General features: G+C 40.3%; 1 protein-coding gene across 6 annotated transcripts in view; it reads left to right on the forward strand.

Annotated features, from left to right (window-relative positions):
- The window catches only part of CMSS1 (cms1 ribosomal small subunit homolog), a 251,048-nt gene that overhangs the window by 231,593 nt on the left and 3,573 nt on the right, over positions 1 to 15,882 (forward strand). For all 6 annotated transcript variants that reach the window (XM_065062430.1, XM_065062421.1, XM_065062437.1 and 3 more), the window contains 7 exons: positions 3,556 to 3,627; positions 6,611 to 6,740; positions 9,622 to 9,681; positions 10,383 to 10,485; positions 11,942 to 12,002; positions 12,878 to 12,965; positions 14,579 to 14,667. In XM_065062430.1, the coding sequence (XP_064918502.1) occupies positions 3,556 to 3,627; positions 6,611 to 6,740; positions 9,622 to 9,681; positions 10,383 to 10,485; positions 11,942 to 12,002; positions 12,878 to 12,965; positions 14,579 to 14,667 (603 nt within the window). The remainder of the gene's footprint in view (positions 1 to 3,555; positions 3,628 to 6,610; positions 6,741 to 9,621; positions 9,682 to 10,382; positions 10,486 to 11,941; positions 12,003 to 12,877; positions 12,966 to 14,578; positions 14,668 to 15,882) is intronic.

Raw genomic sequence — 15,882 nt, forward strand, 5'->3', positions numbered from 1 at the left:
GCTGTAGCAGAACACCTGCCACAGCTCTTCCTCTCATATAAAAAACAGTCTGTGTTTTGGAGCAAGGTAATTTGATTTTTAATCACAAAACTCCAGGACGCAATGCTTTATGGGAGCTCTAAGTCATGTATGTGTTATTGCATGTCTTTTAGAGCAAAATACTTGCAAAATCAGATGTACTTACAGAAAGCTAATGATTTTGTGCATATAACATAACCCGTTTTACTCATCCCTGCCTTATTCACAGGCTGGAAGCTATTCTGCAGTGGACTTGGCACTGGTTGTCAGGAGACAACCAGATAGAATTATGAACATTTATGTTTCCAGTCTGCAGACTGTCCTCAGGCTTACAATGAAATGAATCATTTGCCTCAGATCTAAATGGCGCATTGATATGTTTACTTTGTCACAGTCTCCAAAAGTTGGAGTATGTGGCTGACCTAGAATGTAAACTTTCACACACACTCACAAGAATGTTTTCACTGTACATTTGAATTTCCAGTAACTTGGCAACATGTAAAGAAAAAAAAATTGTTAGAAATATAATACAGGAAATATTTTATGTTCTGTCTATGATTAACAAAAAAGGAATTTATGACATTTTAGTTCATAAATCAGTGGTCTCAGCACAAATTTCCTGTTTTCTGCATTTTAAGAACTTCCATGTAAAAATAGCTTAAAAACACAGAGCACAAGGGAGCCATGTCAAAAACCAGTAGGACGTCTGCTCTGTGTCTTGTGTAAGAAAAACATGCAAATGACCTTTTCTTAAGGGTGGCATGCAAAGAGCTACTGCATGAGTAGGTAGGCAACTGATGTTTGGATAAGAGTCAGAAGTTCAGTCTGGGTCAGTTGCCTTAGTGTTTTAGACTGCAGATCATGAAAGACGTGCAAGTTTACAGCTATTCACAACCATGAAGTTTCTCTTTTTCTTATGGCATTATTTTTAATGTCTCAATAAAGTGGACTTATTATTGCTGGGCTAATATTTGACTAAATACATGTATGCTGTTGTAAAGGAGATAATTTTAAGTCTTAACGTGTAAGGCTTTGACTACGGGCTTCCTGTGTGCCTCTGTTACTCTTGAAATAAAGGGTTACATACTGCCTTCAAAAACATGCCGTGGCATTTGGTGATAGTTTTAAGCATCTGAATTAAGGGTTATCCGTGAGAAAATTTTATTTCTCTTAGAGAAAATTTTTCAGCTCTGTGGCATGGTTTTATTCTTTTCTCATGTGGACACCAGTTGGGAGTGTTTTGCAGATTTCTGTAAAGCAGTTCACAATGTATATGGAGGGAGAAATGGACTCAAAGTGAATGAGTGGCATTTTCAGTATGCTGAAAGGCTGGTAACGCTTTCTAGGACAGGCAGCCATCATATTCTACAGGATGAAAGAAATTCAGGTTGGCCCCTATCTGGCTTTTTGGTTGCTTGGTAGTAGTGTCCCTTGACTAAATCAACCCAGAGGCTTGTTCTCTGCATAAAATGTAATATTGAACATGGAATTTATGATTAAAACACCTGGCAAGTGGTCTTCGAGTATCTGTGTACAGCTGGGATGCATAAGGTTAGAGCAGAAACTGAAGGCGGAGAGCAGTTCTGTTTCAGTCTCAATGTCTGGGAATGCTAATGGTAGGGATAGGAATGAAGAAATGTATGGTGGTGTTTTAAAAGCACTTGAATCAGAGTCAGGACAGATTTTTTTAAAAAAGAAACAAACCAAAAATAAATAAATGAATAAATAAATAAAGCTTGTGTTAACTCTGGAACAACTTTGTTAGCTGTGGTGAGTTTCTACTTGCAGTTATTCCCTTGATGTTTAGTGAAGATAGTATCTGTTTATACAGATATCTTTTGTTGACGCAAGATACAGTCCCTGTCACAACTTCTCATGGGTGGGTATTGATCCAGGCTGCGTTGTACTCCAGCCCTAGTTGTGGAGTGATTTGCTGCCTGTAGCCATTCCCCAGCCAAATCTCTGGTAGTTCCTAAGTATCATTTCAAAGCTCAGCCAGATTTAGGGCCATCTCTATACACCACTACTGCCTTTGCAAGCACAATGGCTGCAGTTGCACCACAGCACAGAAAGCATGAGCAAGCAATAGGTCATTTGGGTTGAACATGGGGTTGTCCTGGTTTTTATAGCTTAATCAGCTAGGGGAACGGAGAAAAAAGGAAATGTAGGCATAATATAAACAGTTAAACACCGCAGAATGATTCTCATAAGGATATGAGAGTGGACTTGGAAAGGCACAAATGTGTTGGGGAGATTCATATAGTACCAGTTGTCATGAAGTGTCCTCCTCTTAAGGGGTGATCAGAAAGGCTCAGATATTCTGAACTTCTTTTAGCTTTCCTTTGGCCCTCTTTGCCCTGTTGAAGCTACCCTCACAAGGGCATGAAGGAGCAGCTGCTCTGACTTTCGGCTGGGCTCCCTTTCTTGCTGATAGTTTTCTTCCAGGCTTCCCCAGGGACCAGCACTGGATTTGCTGCTCCTGAGCTTTTAATGCTCCATGTGATGAGACTTCTCTGTGGTTTCTCACCGGAACAGATTTTTCCAGCCAAATGCATCCTGCTATCAAGGAGCTTTCTCCTGCAGTTCAGCCTGTTTTCGCATTGCGCTTCATCAAGTCACTTATTAAGCTCTAAAGCCCATCTATGTAGATGAATTTGTATTTCCATGAAGTGGAAGTCCCTAAGGCGGCAAAAGAAAAGAGATTTGCTATATTCAAAACAAGGAAAACTTGTGCCCTTCTTCCTCTATTTGGGGTAATTTTAAGTGGCTAAGGATAAATCCTAACCCTGACTTATGCAAACGGGGACTCTGTTACAAATGGACAAATTCAGCCTGCTCTCTCAGGCACAAAAGAGGGTTATTAATAGCAACACATGTTGGATGAAGATTATTCTGAAATGCATCATGTATTTTTCTTGTGTGTATTTGACCCTGCCTGCTATGAGGTGACAAAGCAAGAATGGGGCAGAACAAATTCAAAACATATTTTCCTGAATTTTTGCATCACAAATGTCAAAGGAAATCCAGAGCATGATTGTTTTGAATTATCCTCGCCCAGTTCCATGGTATCTTTCACTGCATGGATGCTCACCTTAGACCCAGTTATTCTAGAGCACCATTGGCAAAGTTTAGAAAAACAACCACGCACAATAATAGAGATGAAAAATGTAGTTTTTGCAAGGTTTTGTTCATATTTTCCTCTTGCAATTTTTAATTAATTAAAACCTGTTTTTCACCATTTCATGGAAGCGTGACTACAACCTGTATGTTTCAACTTTCTGTGATTTTTTTTTTTTCCTCTCTTGCTTACAACAACATAGATCTCAATTCCAAAAATACTCTGGATATACGTAACTGCAAGAACTCTATCCCATCTACACCTGAGGAAGCTGGGCTTTGTTTGTTTTCCCTAACCCAGCATTATAATTTCTGTATCTCTTCTTGCTTTTCTTTATTGACTTTTACCCCACCCCTGGTGATCAGATATCTGATGCTGAATCTTGTTTTCTTTCTTTTTTTTTCCTCTGTGCTTTGCAGCCCACAGAGTGTTTTCTAAGTCAGCCTGAAGAAAAACAAGAGACTGCAGTAAAGACAAAGAGGAGAAAGAAGGTATGAATTTCCCAGAGTGAGTTTGGGGACTGGGCAGTGTGTGTATGCGCTATCGCAAGACTCAGAATTGGGACAACCCTGTGACAATGAGAAGTAATGTGGTCGTAATGTTGCAGCCTCTTTTGGACAAGAATAGAAATTCCTCGTTTTGTGACTTCACTCAAAATACCCATTCCCAGCCTGAACTGTAGTATTGTGTCTATATTCTGCCCAGTGGTTGCATATGTCTATATCCACGTGCAAGGGAAAAATGTAACTGCATCAAAGAAAGGTGGAATTTCAGTTGTTGCAGAATCTGCCCCATTTCAGCAGTGTGGTCGGGCTCCAGCTGCTGTTACATCTTCTGAGCCAAGAATGATCCTGTTCACTCTTCTCTGCAGAGCATAAGTATATAAATAAATACTCCGTATTGTCCCTCTGGCCGTGCTCCATCCTCACCCTCAACAAAAAACACACCTCGCAGTCTAGATGGAAATTATATGGCACCAGGCAAGTTAATTGTCTTTCAGGACAGACTGTAAATAGTTGGCTCCCTTGCAAGGCTGTGAGGTGGCCTTTTTATATTATGTCAGGCCTCTTAATCATCCAGGGAATGGGAAGAGGGAAGAGTGGGATTTAGCTTTAAATGCAGCTCTGGCAGAAGTGATCATGGTACTTGTTCCACTGCTGCCAGGATGAAAGCATCCCGCGACAGAGATTGGTGAACCAGAGCTAACAAAAAGATGCCGGTTCTCAGGGAAACAATAGGCCCTTAGTTACACCTTTGGTTTCAGTGGGGCTAGGCCACTAAGTTGACATACACAGCCTGTCAGGAAGTCCATCAGGAAATATTTATCAGGTTGATCTATGGGTTCCAAACAAAGTGCTCTCTCCAAAAATAAGGAAGGGGAGGTAAAAACCCTTTGCTTTGAAGCATCTGGAATGAATTGGAAGAAAAATAATAAAACTTCCTGCATGAGGAACATTTCCCCACAGCCCTCCTTGAAGGAAGAGAGTTTGCTCAGGTGTCCTTGCTCTTGCTCTTATGGAATTTCTCATTAGTGTCAGGCTTCTCCCCTCCAGAGTGCCATAATTTTCCTGGAGGAACCCAAGCGGCCCAATGAAGGATGTAATGATCCTGTGGAATGGTGTCTTATGCTGAATTACCAAGTAATTCTGTGGTAGTTCTATCTTGCTGGGTACCAGAAGAGGGGTTCCCAAACATGGGTCACTTAAGAGGTGGGCTGTGGGGCTGGAGCTGGAGAAGAGCATTTGTAGTTGATAGGAGCAACAACAAAGAGGTTTGGCTGTGGGCCTCAGGCGGAAGCTGTGGGTGCTGCAGATGGCCTCTGGTCATTCTGTGGGAAGACAGTTGTGTGGCAGAAAAATACAGCGGTGCCAAATGAGAGTGCAGCTTGGAAGGAATGCCGCAAGTTCAGGCACTGCAAAAACCTGCTAGGCATCCACTGGAAGGTCTTCTGGGGACTGCAGAAGACTTTGAGCCAGGCCCAAGGTAGATGGGGTGGAAGGTGTAAGCAGTTTATCTCCGCATATTGCACTGTCAAAGATTCAGCTGGGCTCTTGCAAACACACAGCTGGTGTTTAACAAGCGGTGGCCAAAGTGGCAGGTGGCTGGGAGAGGCAGCTTTGCTGTGGGGCACAGTGGCTTCAGCAGCCCCGGATGGGCTCTTCAGCCTTCTGCCCCTTATACTGCTGTTCTGGGAGTATCTGGGGTGTATTGGTAAGAGAGAGATGGAACAGTGGGGAATGAAAGAGAAGGAGGGAGCAGATGCTGGGATGGAGTGAGAGAAAGCGGTGGAAAAAGATCTGTCCCCTCCCTACGTTAAGTTTCCTGCTATAGCTCTCCAAAATTTCCACTGATCTTTGCTGACCCAGACCTTAGCCTTCCGAACTCACACTGAAGGTACTCACCATCCCTTAAAGCAGCCAAAAATGTTTCCAGGCCCACCTCATCTCTCTGTGAAATCTCACTTTGCCCCACGGATACGTACCCCATTGCTCCGTCTTAATCATGCTCTCCTGCCCCTTTCCACTTCTGCGCTTATGCTGCCGTGCCTCCTCCTGATGGCAAGGTCAGTTTAGCTTACACAGCTAAGAAACCGTAAACTGGCCATTCACAAATTAATCGCTTTTCAGTGAGAACAAGAGAGGCTTCACATTCTTACTGCTCTTTCCAGGCTGCCTCTATCCTTGAAAATCTGCTGTTTTCTTAAGTGCCGGCAGATCATTCAGGTAATGGGAACCCTGGGCTTCCGTGTCATCATTTACAGGGAAAAATACAGCAACATCTTCAATTCAGTGAAGATTCAGACCTCTAATTTGCTAACATTCCTAAGGTGTAAAATGCAATCGTTATGAACTCATGTCCAGGCTCTAAAAATGATTAGTTTTGTTTAAAAAAGTATATATTTTGGAAGAACAAAACAGCTGCTTAACTCTTTCTGCTTGACTTGCAGATTTGTGAGTGCTTTTTATTTGTGAGCTTTTAACTCATTTTCATCACACTTGCATGGTATTCTGTGAATATAGCTAACCGTCTTTCCTTCCAAAATATTTTAATCAAAATATAACCAGAAATTATATAACCACCTGATTGCTCTTCTTATGCTTTAAGAATAATAAATTAAAACAAATGATGAGAAAACCCTGAATTTTCAAGCAGATACTCAAGTGTAACAACAGCAAAACTCACAGAACCAGTTTTGGTTTTGTTACAGCAGCATTTCAGGTGAGTGCACAAGATTTTTTGTCTTCGGTCTCACAGACCATCTCATCAAGATATCTGAACTTGCATCTGAAGTCTGCATTCCCGCTAAAGGTGATGGGAATCTTGTCACATTGTAAGGTGTTTTTCTAATTAAGCTGTAATTAAGCCAAGATAACTGTGTGAAGTTATGGAGGAACATTTGTTTACAGTGTTGGCAACTAGCCAAAGAGCAGGAATTATAAATACCGCACTTACCTATTTTACTTGTCTTTTTAGAAGAAAATTTCTGATATTCTGGAAAAATCTGCTTCAAAACCTGGTGTCCCTGCAGATCTGCAAAATCTGCTTAGTCAACATTTTGGTGAAAACCGTTCAGTGATTGAAATAGAGGAATTAAAGCTGTCAGGTAACTTATTCTATATTTACTAGATAAATAATGTTTTCTTCACTATGCTGAAGACTTATTTTTCTGCAGAAGAAAGAGGATTTGGGGAGAGGTCTTGTGGTATACGTTTTTATGGAAGTATTTTCTTATACTGTATATTAATTTGCTGTTTAAGTAGATACGTTAGTTTCTTTGGAACAAATGTGAGTTTTCTTAGAATTACAGGAATGAGAAAAACACATTGTTTAAATGTGTCTTTTTATTGTAAAGTATTAATTTCAGGAGCTCACTTCTCTTGTACAAATCATATGATTCCTAATAATAGCTTACAAGATGCTGAAAGTGAAAATGTATTTTATTTCTGGGATTATCTGAGTTGATCCAGATGCATGATTGGAGGGATGACGGGAGTAGACAAAGAAACAATGAGACATCATTCTGACTTGGTTATGAGATGTCGAACACAAAGATTTTTCAGGGAGTCACATGAGGAAAGGTGGTAGTTTTGGTCCAGTTTGGAAGTGACCAAGTTTTAACCATGATGAGGACCCTCTTGGTTTCCTATATTCTGTCCCCAGTTAAAAGCCAGTGATGAACAAGGCAGAGCAGAGTTAGCTTCTGTCAGCTTGAGGTTGCATTAGAGATTAAGGCAATGTTGAACTTCTCTGCCTCTTATTCTGCAAATGAAGAGGGACTGTCATTTTATAGGCACTCTTCATTATTTGTTGGTAGTGCTCTTCAAATGGTCTGGTAACTCACCTGTATACACCTGTGATATTTCTTGAACTCTTAGTGACCTGTGTCCAATATAGGAGCATTCTAGCCCAGAAGTGTTTTTTCCTCTTTTAAAGTTTAAGCCTGTCTTTCTAGATAAATGTGTTCCTCCTTAACATCCATGATTCTAGGTTGACCCTTCCTTATTTCTATGGGGCAGGTTCAGCTTGCTTTCTTTGAATCAAGAAAACCTGGAGAAGTCCCATGTAGATTGCTTGGAAAAGCTTGTGTTAATTATTTTTAGACCTGTAGGGTTTTTAGCAAATAGTAAATTGCTTTGGCTTCTTTCTTATTAAAAGAGCCTTTTGGACTAGTGAAGTGACCCATTTCCATATTGGCTCTTGGCTTGGATGGAGATATTTTTCTTTTCTTTTTATGCTGGGATTTGGAGGCTTAGAGTGCCAGGGACTTTACAAACTTCTACGGCTGTCAAGTCATTCACGTCAAAGCACTGAGCAAATAACAAGCAACTGCTTGGAGTTGTGTGTTCTTGTGAACTGACTTGGTGCAAAAGGTCAGGTTCACAGTCAGCATGGTCTCTTGCTACAGTCTGCAGCTATGTGGGTTTTTTCCCCCCTTTCTGAAAATTTCATTTAAAATTGTTGCTAATTCTCCAGTGTTGCTGGAGTGTTCCTGAAAAGTCAGTGACTGAAGCTTGTGTCCTTTAGAAACCATATTTTGAATCATTCAGTCATTCATGACGCTTAATATATTCAGAAGAACAAAACAACAGCAAAGATGTTTTGCCACTGGGAGGAAAGGACTGTGGTGGGCGTACAGAGCTCTCCTGTTACCAACAAATGCTTATGAAAGGGCAGCCTCTGCCCTTCCCCGCTGGGGTCAAGAGCATCTTTTAAAGATGATTTTAAGAGGACATCAGCTACCAATCCTTCACTTGTACACAGTCATTCCCTTTGGAGCTCAAGTCCCAGTAAATGTCAGTCTCTGGATTTAATAAAAGAGGTCAGTGAACAGTAAAAGTTTTTAGCAAGATAGCACCCATTAAATACACGATATAGTGATGGAGAGTGCCTGTGCTCGAGAAACTACACAGGCAGGACTTCAGCCAGGTATTAGCTACAAAACAAGTTTGTCACACTGTTCCGGTGGAAATCGTGGATTGATGCTGCCAGCATTAGCACAATGCACCATCCTTGTGAACATGAATAACATCTGTAAGGAAACCCCCTTAATTTAATTAAAATATATCAGCAATCATCTCATCCCATAGACAAGGCACCCTGAGGTTCCGTACTTCATGCAGAATGACAACAAATATGTGGGTCCCTGAGGGCAGAGTTGTTAATGCTCTGCAGGAGCATATTGTTCCATCAGGCAAAGGACCCTTAACAACGGTGGCAAGTTTTCAGACCATCTAATTTTGATCAAGAAATTAAACTTTTTATACAAACACCACAGAAAGGAAAGGCCTTCTAAAGAACCCCTTAGGACCTCATCTTTCTCCATTGCCTCTATATGAAGCTTAAATGGCATGTCTGCCACAGACTGCTTTTAAAACTTCCTGATTAGAATAGGGAGCAGGTGAAAGACAGCCAGTCAGTGGGAAATTAAGGAAGAGGAAGGCATTAAAATGCAATGTGTTCCTGTTAGGTTTGATGTAGTTAGGTAGATTACCACAATATGAAAGGCCAGAAAGAAGAACAAGCTTATTGACAGGTAGATTATTAGTATGTTCTTGCGTTTACACAGTATGAATTGTTTGGGTGATCTGCAAATCTGTCTGTCATAGGTAGACTGGATGAACAGTCTAGCAGGCTGACTGTGAGGCTTTTGTCTAAGACCTTTGATTGTGGCAAAGACATATGAAAACTTTCTTAAAAGTATGCAGTCGCACCTGGGCGGCCCTGTATTCAGGGTTTCAATGTGTGAGAAAAGAGAGAAATTGCAATTGAGTTGAGATGTTACCTTCATTGGTTTATCCAATGTAAAGCTTCATGAACATAAGGTGTACATTAATCTTTGTCTCACAAATGGTGATTTATGATAGTGGATTTTAACACAGTTACAATTTCATCAGTGTAACTACTGGTTATGCTGCAAATTCGTGGTCTCCTTTTGCTGTTAAAAATGCATCAACAAAATGATTTTTCCTTTATTTTTTTTTCAGATTCCTGTTTTTTGCCAGCCAATGATCTCACCCACAGTTTTTCTTCATACCTGAAGGAAAGTGAGTTAAAATGTTGGTCTGGATGAAATGAAAGTTGTATGAAAAACATTGTTAATGCAATACTATTGCAGTTTTTATCTGTACCTCTAAATATTTTTAATTAGGAAGTACTAGTAACTTAACTCTAAAGGTTTTTTTTCTTTTTTATCATGACAGGTCTTGTTTTTCTGGCTCTTTTTTCTCTATCGCTTTTTTGGTATCAAAATGTTCTAGAGTTTCTTTTAGTTGCTAGGGATTGTATGTCAGTAATTTATTGTGGTTTCATCAGTAGGTGTATGTATTATCTTACAGTAAAAATCCCGCAGCTGTCTGCTGACGTGAACTAAGAGAATTTTTATTCTCTTTTATATTTATATGTTCTGGTCTGGTAAACATTTATTTTCGATTGGTATTCTCTGATACATGTTGCCATGTGTGGCAAATGAAGACAATAGGCTTGTCATCTTACAAAATTGTGATTTTTAATGCTTATCTAATTTGTTCAGTTATGTGATATTTCTGTATTTTATTTATTTTGGGCATTTTCTTTCCAATTTCTCAGCCATGACTAAATGTAAAAGTGTTGCCAGAGATCCAGACCTCATAGGAGTCAGCATGTGTGTTCTTGCTGCTGGCTACCACTCATCATGGACTCTACTTGTAATTTAAAATTGTGGTGTGTAGTACTTCTCTGTGTGTGTACATGGGCTTTTTCATTGCAGTCTGTCCTAAGTGGGCAAAACTCCGTAAAAACCACAAGGAGAAGAAGTCAGTGGTGATGCTGGTTATCTGCAGTTCTGCCCTTCGTTCCTTGGAACTCATCAAGTATGTCGATAGCAAATGTTATGTTGAGGTTGGCAGTCAGTCAGAGGTTTTGTCTTGGAACCACAGACATAAAGGCAAAACTGGGACACTGTCCTCTGCTAGCCAACAAATTCACTGACTCAAACTGATGCAATATCCCTTGCTTCTTTAAACTGTGGGAGTGTGGTGTTTGGTTTTAGAATGAAGTAACACTTAGTACTTTAGTTGCATGGAAGTGCTATTATGTTAAAAACCAAAAATAAAGTGTAATCAATTTGGGGGAAACACACTACGCATTATACTTGGGAACAGAGTAAACCCATAAAGCATCATGCTCCACAGCTATAAGTTGTGACTTTGCACCAAAGGCAATGAGGACGTGGCTTTTCAGGGCCACAGGTGCCAACGCATGTACCTGGCCTGAGTGCCCCCAGGTCTGTGTCCTTGTTCTCAGCTGGCTCAGGCTGGCAAAACTGCTGTGCAGAGACGACAATTTTCAGTGTTCCCTGCCCTCTTTTTTCCCCTTCTCTATCCTCCCCCTTTCTCATTCCAGGCGGCTTGACGACTTTGAACTAATGTTTGCCTCACAAGTGTCATGGTTGTCTTTTGCATGTTGACCGCACTTCCTCTGACTGTCAGTACAACATGGGATGGACAGCTGGGAAGTTTGACTCCATGCCACAGACAGACACACAGACACGGCAGATGTGCCAGTCGTGCTTAGCCCCTGCATGCCGATGTTACCATCTAAGGCTTAAAGGGTTTATGTATATACTTGTATATAACCTTTAGCATTGCACAAGAGAAAATTGAAAATTTGGTGCACTGCAAAAACACGCAGAGAAAGTTGGCTTAAATGGCATTGGGTAAATACTGAATATGTTGTCTCCAGCTTGATTAATACAGAACATGCAGTTGTCAACTCTGTGCCAAAATGGGATGTCAGAAAAACAAGTCAGGTTTTCCGACAAAATAGTTTTGGTTAACTGGAATTTATGCAATCTCAGCAGTAAAGACTGTGGAAGCCGAAGTTTTCCCAGCAACAAAGCTGCAGGAATACTCTAAAATGTAGATTGGTCCATACACAGATCTTTCCTTCTGTGCATGCACACACACGTTCATTCATGCCTGTATCTCAGGAACAGAGATATTTCTGAGTGAGAAATTGGTGGTTAGTCAGTTTTGAATTAAGTTAGCTGTGAAAGCACAGGCCATAATTATTAAACATTATCTGAAAAGCTGTCTAAACAATATTGCCCCCTACTGATATCTTCTATTGTGTTTGTCCAGTTGTTGATCACTGTTGATCAAGTAGCAAACAAGAATGTACATAGTGTTCAAAGACAAGCAAGGGTCAGTGGAGGACTGTGTGCCTCAAGCACATTGAGAAATGCCAGTTAGTTTTGCTTTCCTCCTGTGTGGTCTTAATCTCAGCCCCAATGCTTGCAATTCCTTTTCCATTTTTTTTTATTGCTAGGTCAATGACAGCATTTAAAGGAGACTGCAGAGTTCTTAAATTGTTTGCAAAGCACATAAAGGTAAGAAAGCTGCAAGGGAATTTTGATAGAACAATTAAACAGCTCAATAGTGCCGTACCATTTTCTTTTTAAAGCATTTAGCAATAGTGCCTTTCATATAGCGTTCATATAATGTTCCTTTCTTTAGGTAATGCTTCCTTTGGAAACCCATTCTTGCAGTTTGAAGAATCTGGCCAGACACAGTCTCAAATAACTCTGGTGCAATCTTATGCAGACTGTAAATGCTTATGCGTATGCTCTGTTTTAAAGATGTTCCACATTCCTGTGAGGTGCTCATTCAAATGGCTTTTGCCTCTCTAAATAGAAGGCTCACGCACACAGGTTTAAAAAAGCAAACTGTAGCAGCACCCATATTTGCATTCTGCCAATGGGACACCTGGATACCCAATATCCATACCTGTTGGAGAGCACAAAATAGCAGGATGTTGGGTAATGAGTGGACATTTGGCCTTTGATACAAATGCTGTCAAACACACAAATATCACTTGCTCTATTTCACCCTTTTCTGCTGTCTTCATCTTGAAGGAGTTTAGAGCTAATTCAACTTTGACAGTTTTCCAGACATTTCCAGAGAATTTGTTTAGATGCTGAAGGAAGCTTGCTGTTCTCACCTCCAAAAATAGTTGGTGCGGTAGCAGATTTTCAAAGTTGAAAATGACTCAACTTCTAGAAAAGTGTGACGCCCAGCTGGCTGTGACATTTCTTAAACTTTCTCCAAGATACATCAGTTTGACAGATTGAAAGATGAACAGCATTTGCTATTTGATGGTATTCTAGCAAGAGATACTATGAGATTTTGAATTTATTTCCAGCTCTTTGAGAATAAACTTTAAAATAATCATGGTGTTACTGTGGTTTGTCTTTCTTCAAATTAGATAAAAGAACAGATGAATATGTTGGAGAAAGGCGTGTTCCACATCGGGGTTGGAACTCCTGGGAGAGTAAAAGCACTAGTGGAGCAAGGTAGGAGTAAAGGAAGTGTTTTCTTCATAAGTATCTTGTACTTGGTCTCACGAGAAGCGAGACTTCAGTTGTTTTTGAAGTGCTTAGGTTGGCATGAATCTGTGGATTTGGGTGCTATACTGTACAGTTTTGTTTCTCCACTTCTGCTGTGTCAGTGAAATCGGGTCAAGGTTCTAGTAGTTGATTTTATGATCACTTCAGGCTGGCATAAATCAGTATTACCAGAGCAAGGCAGAGTAATACATCCCCACCCACCCACCCTGTCAGTGCCCGCTTATTCCCCCTTCCTGCTTCTTGTGAAAGCCCGAGTCTGTTTGGCAGCTCAGTGAACTGATCCCAATTAGAAGTGATCCCAATTAAAACAAAACCAGTGTGCACACAGAATCAGGTAATGAGCAGGCAGAGGCGGGGGACTTCCTCTTTTGGCAGGAATACTGATTTATGGTGACTTGAAAGTGATTGCAAAACCATGATGTAAGATTTAAAGCTCTAGGAAACCAAACATTGCAAGTAAATCTAAAGGAAATGATGGCAGAAGTCGTCGTATCATGTGTCATTCTGAGTTCAGTGTAAACTTTAGTGAGGGTGGATGAAAGAACTGCTTGCTGATTTGATTTTTATTTCTGATATGCCTGCAACAAATTTAATTATTCTGTCTAAATCTCCTTTTCCCAAATTTTGAATGCTTTTCATTACTCAGTAGATAATATGTACACAAAGAAAAGAAAACAACAAAATGACAAGATGATCCTTTCTATTCCTCTTTCTAAAAACTGTCTTGCTCTGACCATGGTTTCTTGGTCAGAGACTGGCTGTGGATTGGGACTCTACCACTCCTTCCAAAGGGGTACAGGAGTAGCATAATTTTGTTGCTTCCTATGCCCTCCACCAACATTAAATCATTACTGCTCAGCATATCAGCACATTAATATGTTAGGTGGAGGCAGCTTATGGCAGGGACACAAGATGTATTGTTTTCTCCTAAGGTCTAGTCCTTTTTTGACACCTTGGTGTTGCAGTGCCAGCTCACTAGAGAAGGGAGAGGAGACAAACTGATATGAAAAATGGTAGGCATCATGTAGAAGACCAGAGAAAAACAGGAGAACAGCTGGAGGGCCTGTTCAGAAAGGACCTTTTTCTTCTTTCACCACCATTTATTTGGAGGATAAAGGAATTCTTCAGCAGCACCACTGACCTGACTCACATTCACATAGCACCCGGTCCTGTAAATTGTTAAACACTGTCAGTTCCCATTAACAAGAGTTTTCAGATGGGGGTCCTTGTGACTTACCAGCTCCTCATCAGCTGTGGAAATTCAGCTCCTGTGGTTTCATCAAGAGGAAGCTTGAGGAATTATTTTCTGGCAGGATGTTAGCTCTTGACAAACCTGGCAACAGTAGTTGTTCTGCTTTTGTGTTTGTCTTCCAAAAAGCCATGGGATTATGTGGTTAAGGGAGTTTGCAGTGTCAGTGCATTAGTATTCCAAGCAGAAAATATAGTACTTAAGTGTTCAAAGATTAGTTTTCCTTGGAAACAGGCAGCAAAAGACGTAAAAGCCAATAATCATTTTGATAAGCACATGTCAAATTATCTTTTTTATGTTGCCTTTTTAGATGGCCTGTGCTTGAACTCCACAAAATATATGATTCTGGATTGGAATTGGAGAGATCAGAAACTAAGGAGAATGATGGATATCCCTGAGGTATTGTATAAGCACCTGTATATATTCTGTATATTCATTACTTTTGATTGTAGCGCTCAGATCTTGGTCAGTAAGGTTTTCTTTCTGTAAAGCAGACTTCAATGGTCTAGAAACACAAAGAAGTCAACATTTGACTGTTAAGTCTGTGCTCTCAGGTCTCAAAATTACCTTCTGAGCAAGATTTTCCTTTTTTGTTGCAAGTCACAGCCGCGACTTCCATGGTTATGGTATGAATTTCTCTTCTCCTGTTTACGCCAGATGGTTGTTTTACCTGTTCCCAGGAAGTTCTCTGAGTAAGAAGACTTGGTGTAAAAGTTTCCTCAAAAACGAAGTAAAGCTTTGCAGAAGCTTTTGTTTTTTTCATTTTTGGGGGTTTTTTTGGGGGGCAAGAAGTAGGGTACAAACTCTGTAGAGCCATCCATCATTTGTAGACTATTGGACTCCTTCTAAGATAATTTACTATTCTTTTCAATTCTATAATCCAGCTTTCATATTTATTGCTGTGACAAGCCATGTTTCCCATATGCTGTGGAGTATCAGCTGGTATCTAACCAGCAGAGAGTGAAAAAGGCAGATTCCTCTATTAGTTGTTGTTATAAAGCTTCCGATTTCTGGCAGTGTTTCCATTTGTTTGCACATTTAGAGCAGGCCGATATGCAGGATCTCCAGGGAAGAGGACGTTTTTTGCATATAGACATTAAGCTGTTTCACAAGGGAAACAAATTATTAGTCGTTAATTGTTCTCTGCATTTCTCTGTATATTTGTATGTGCTCTATTTTACAGTCTCACATACACACAAAGGTATTAGGTGTTCCTAATAATCTCGGATAAAGCGCCTCGCAAAAAAAATACATTGCAGAAATGAAGTAGCAACAAAGCCCGCTTTGCTTTTTGAGGCAAGGAGGCTCCCTCTTGTGGAAAATCCATAGGGCTTTTTTGTATGGTGCTTGTACTTAAAAGAACAGAAAACACTAGTTCACAGACACAGCAGTACAAAAGCTGCTGGTTGCAGTGGGATAGATTTTTTTTTAAGTCAACTGAAGTAAATATATGTACAGTAGACTACGGGTGATCCACCTCAAAAAACCTGAAGATTGTGCTGCTATTATTTAATTTGGAGCTATTGTAAACCTGAACTATCCCTTTCAGCTCACTGTAGGTAGCATCACAGTATTTCTCTAGGAATGCAGGCCAAAAATTGAGACTCAGATGTA

This window comes from Columba livia, chromosome 1 (assembly GCF_036013475.1).
Source record: "Columba livia isolate bColLiv1 breed racing homer chromosome 1, bColLiv1.pat.W.v2, whole genome shotgun sequence".
NCBI lineage: Eukaryota > Metazoa > Chordata > Aves > Columbiformes > Columbidae > Columba > Columba livia.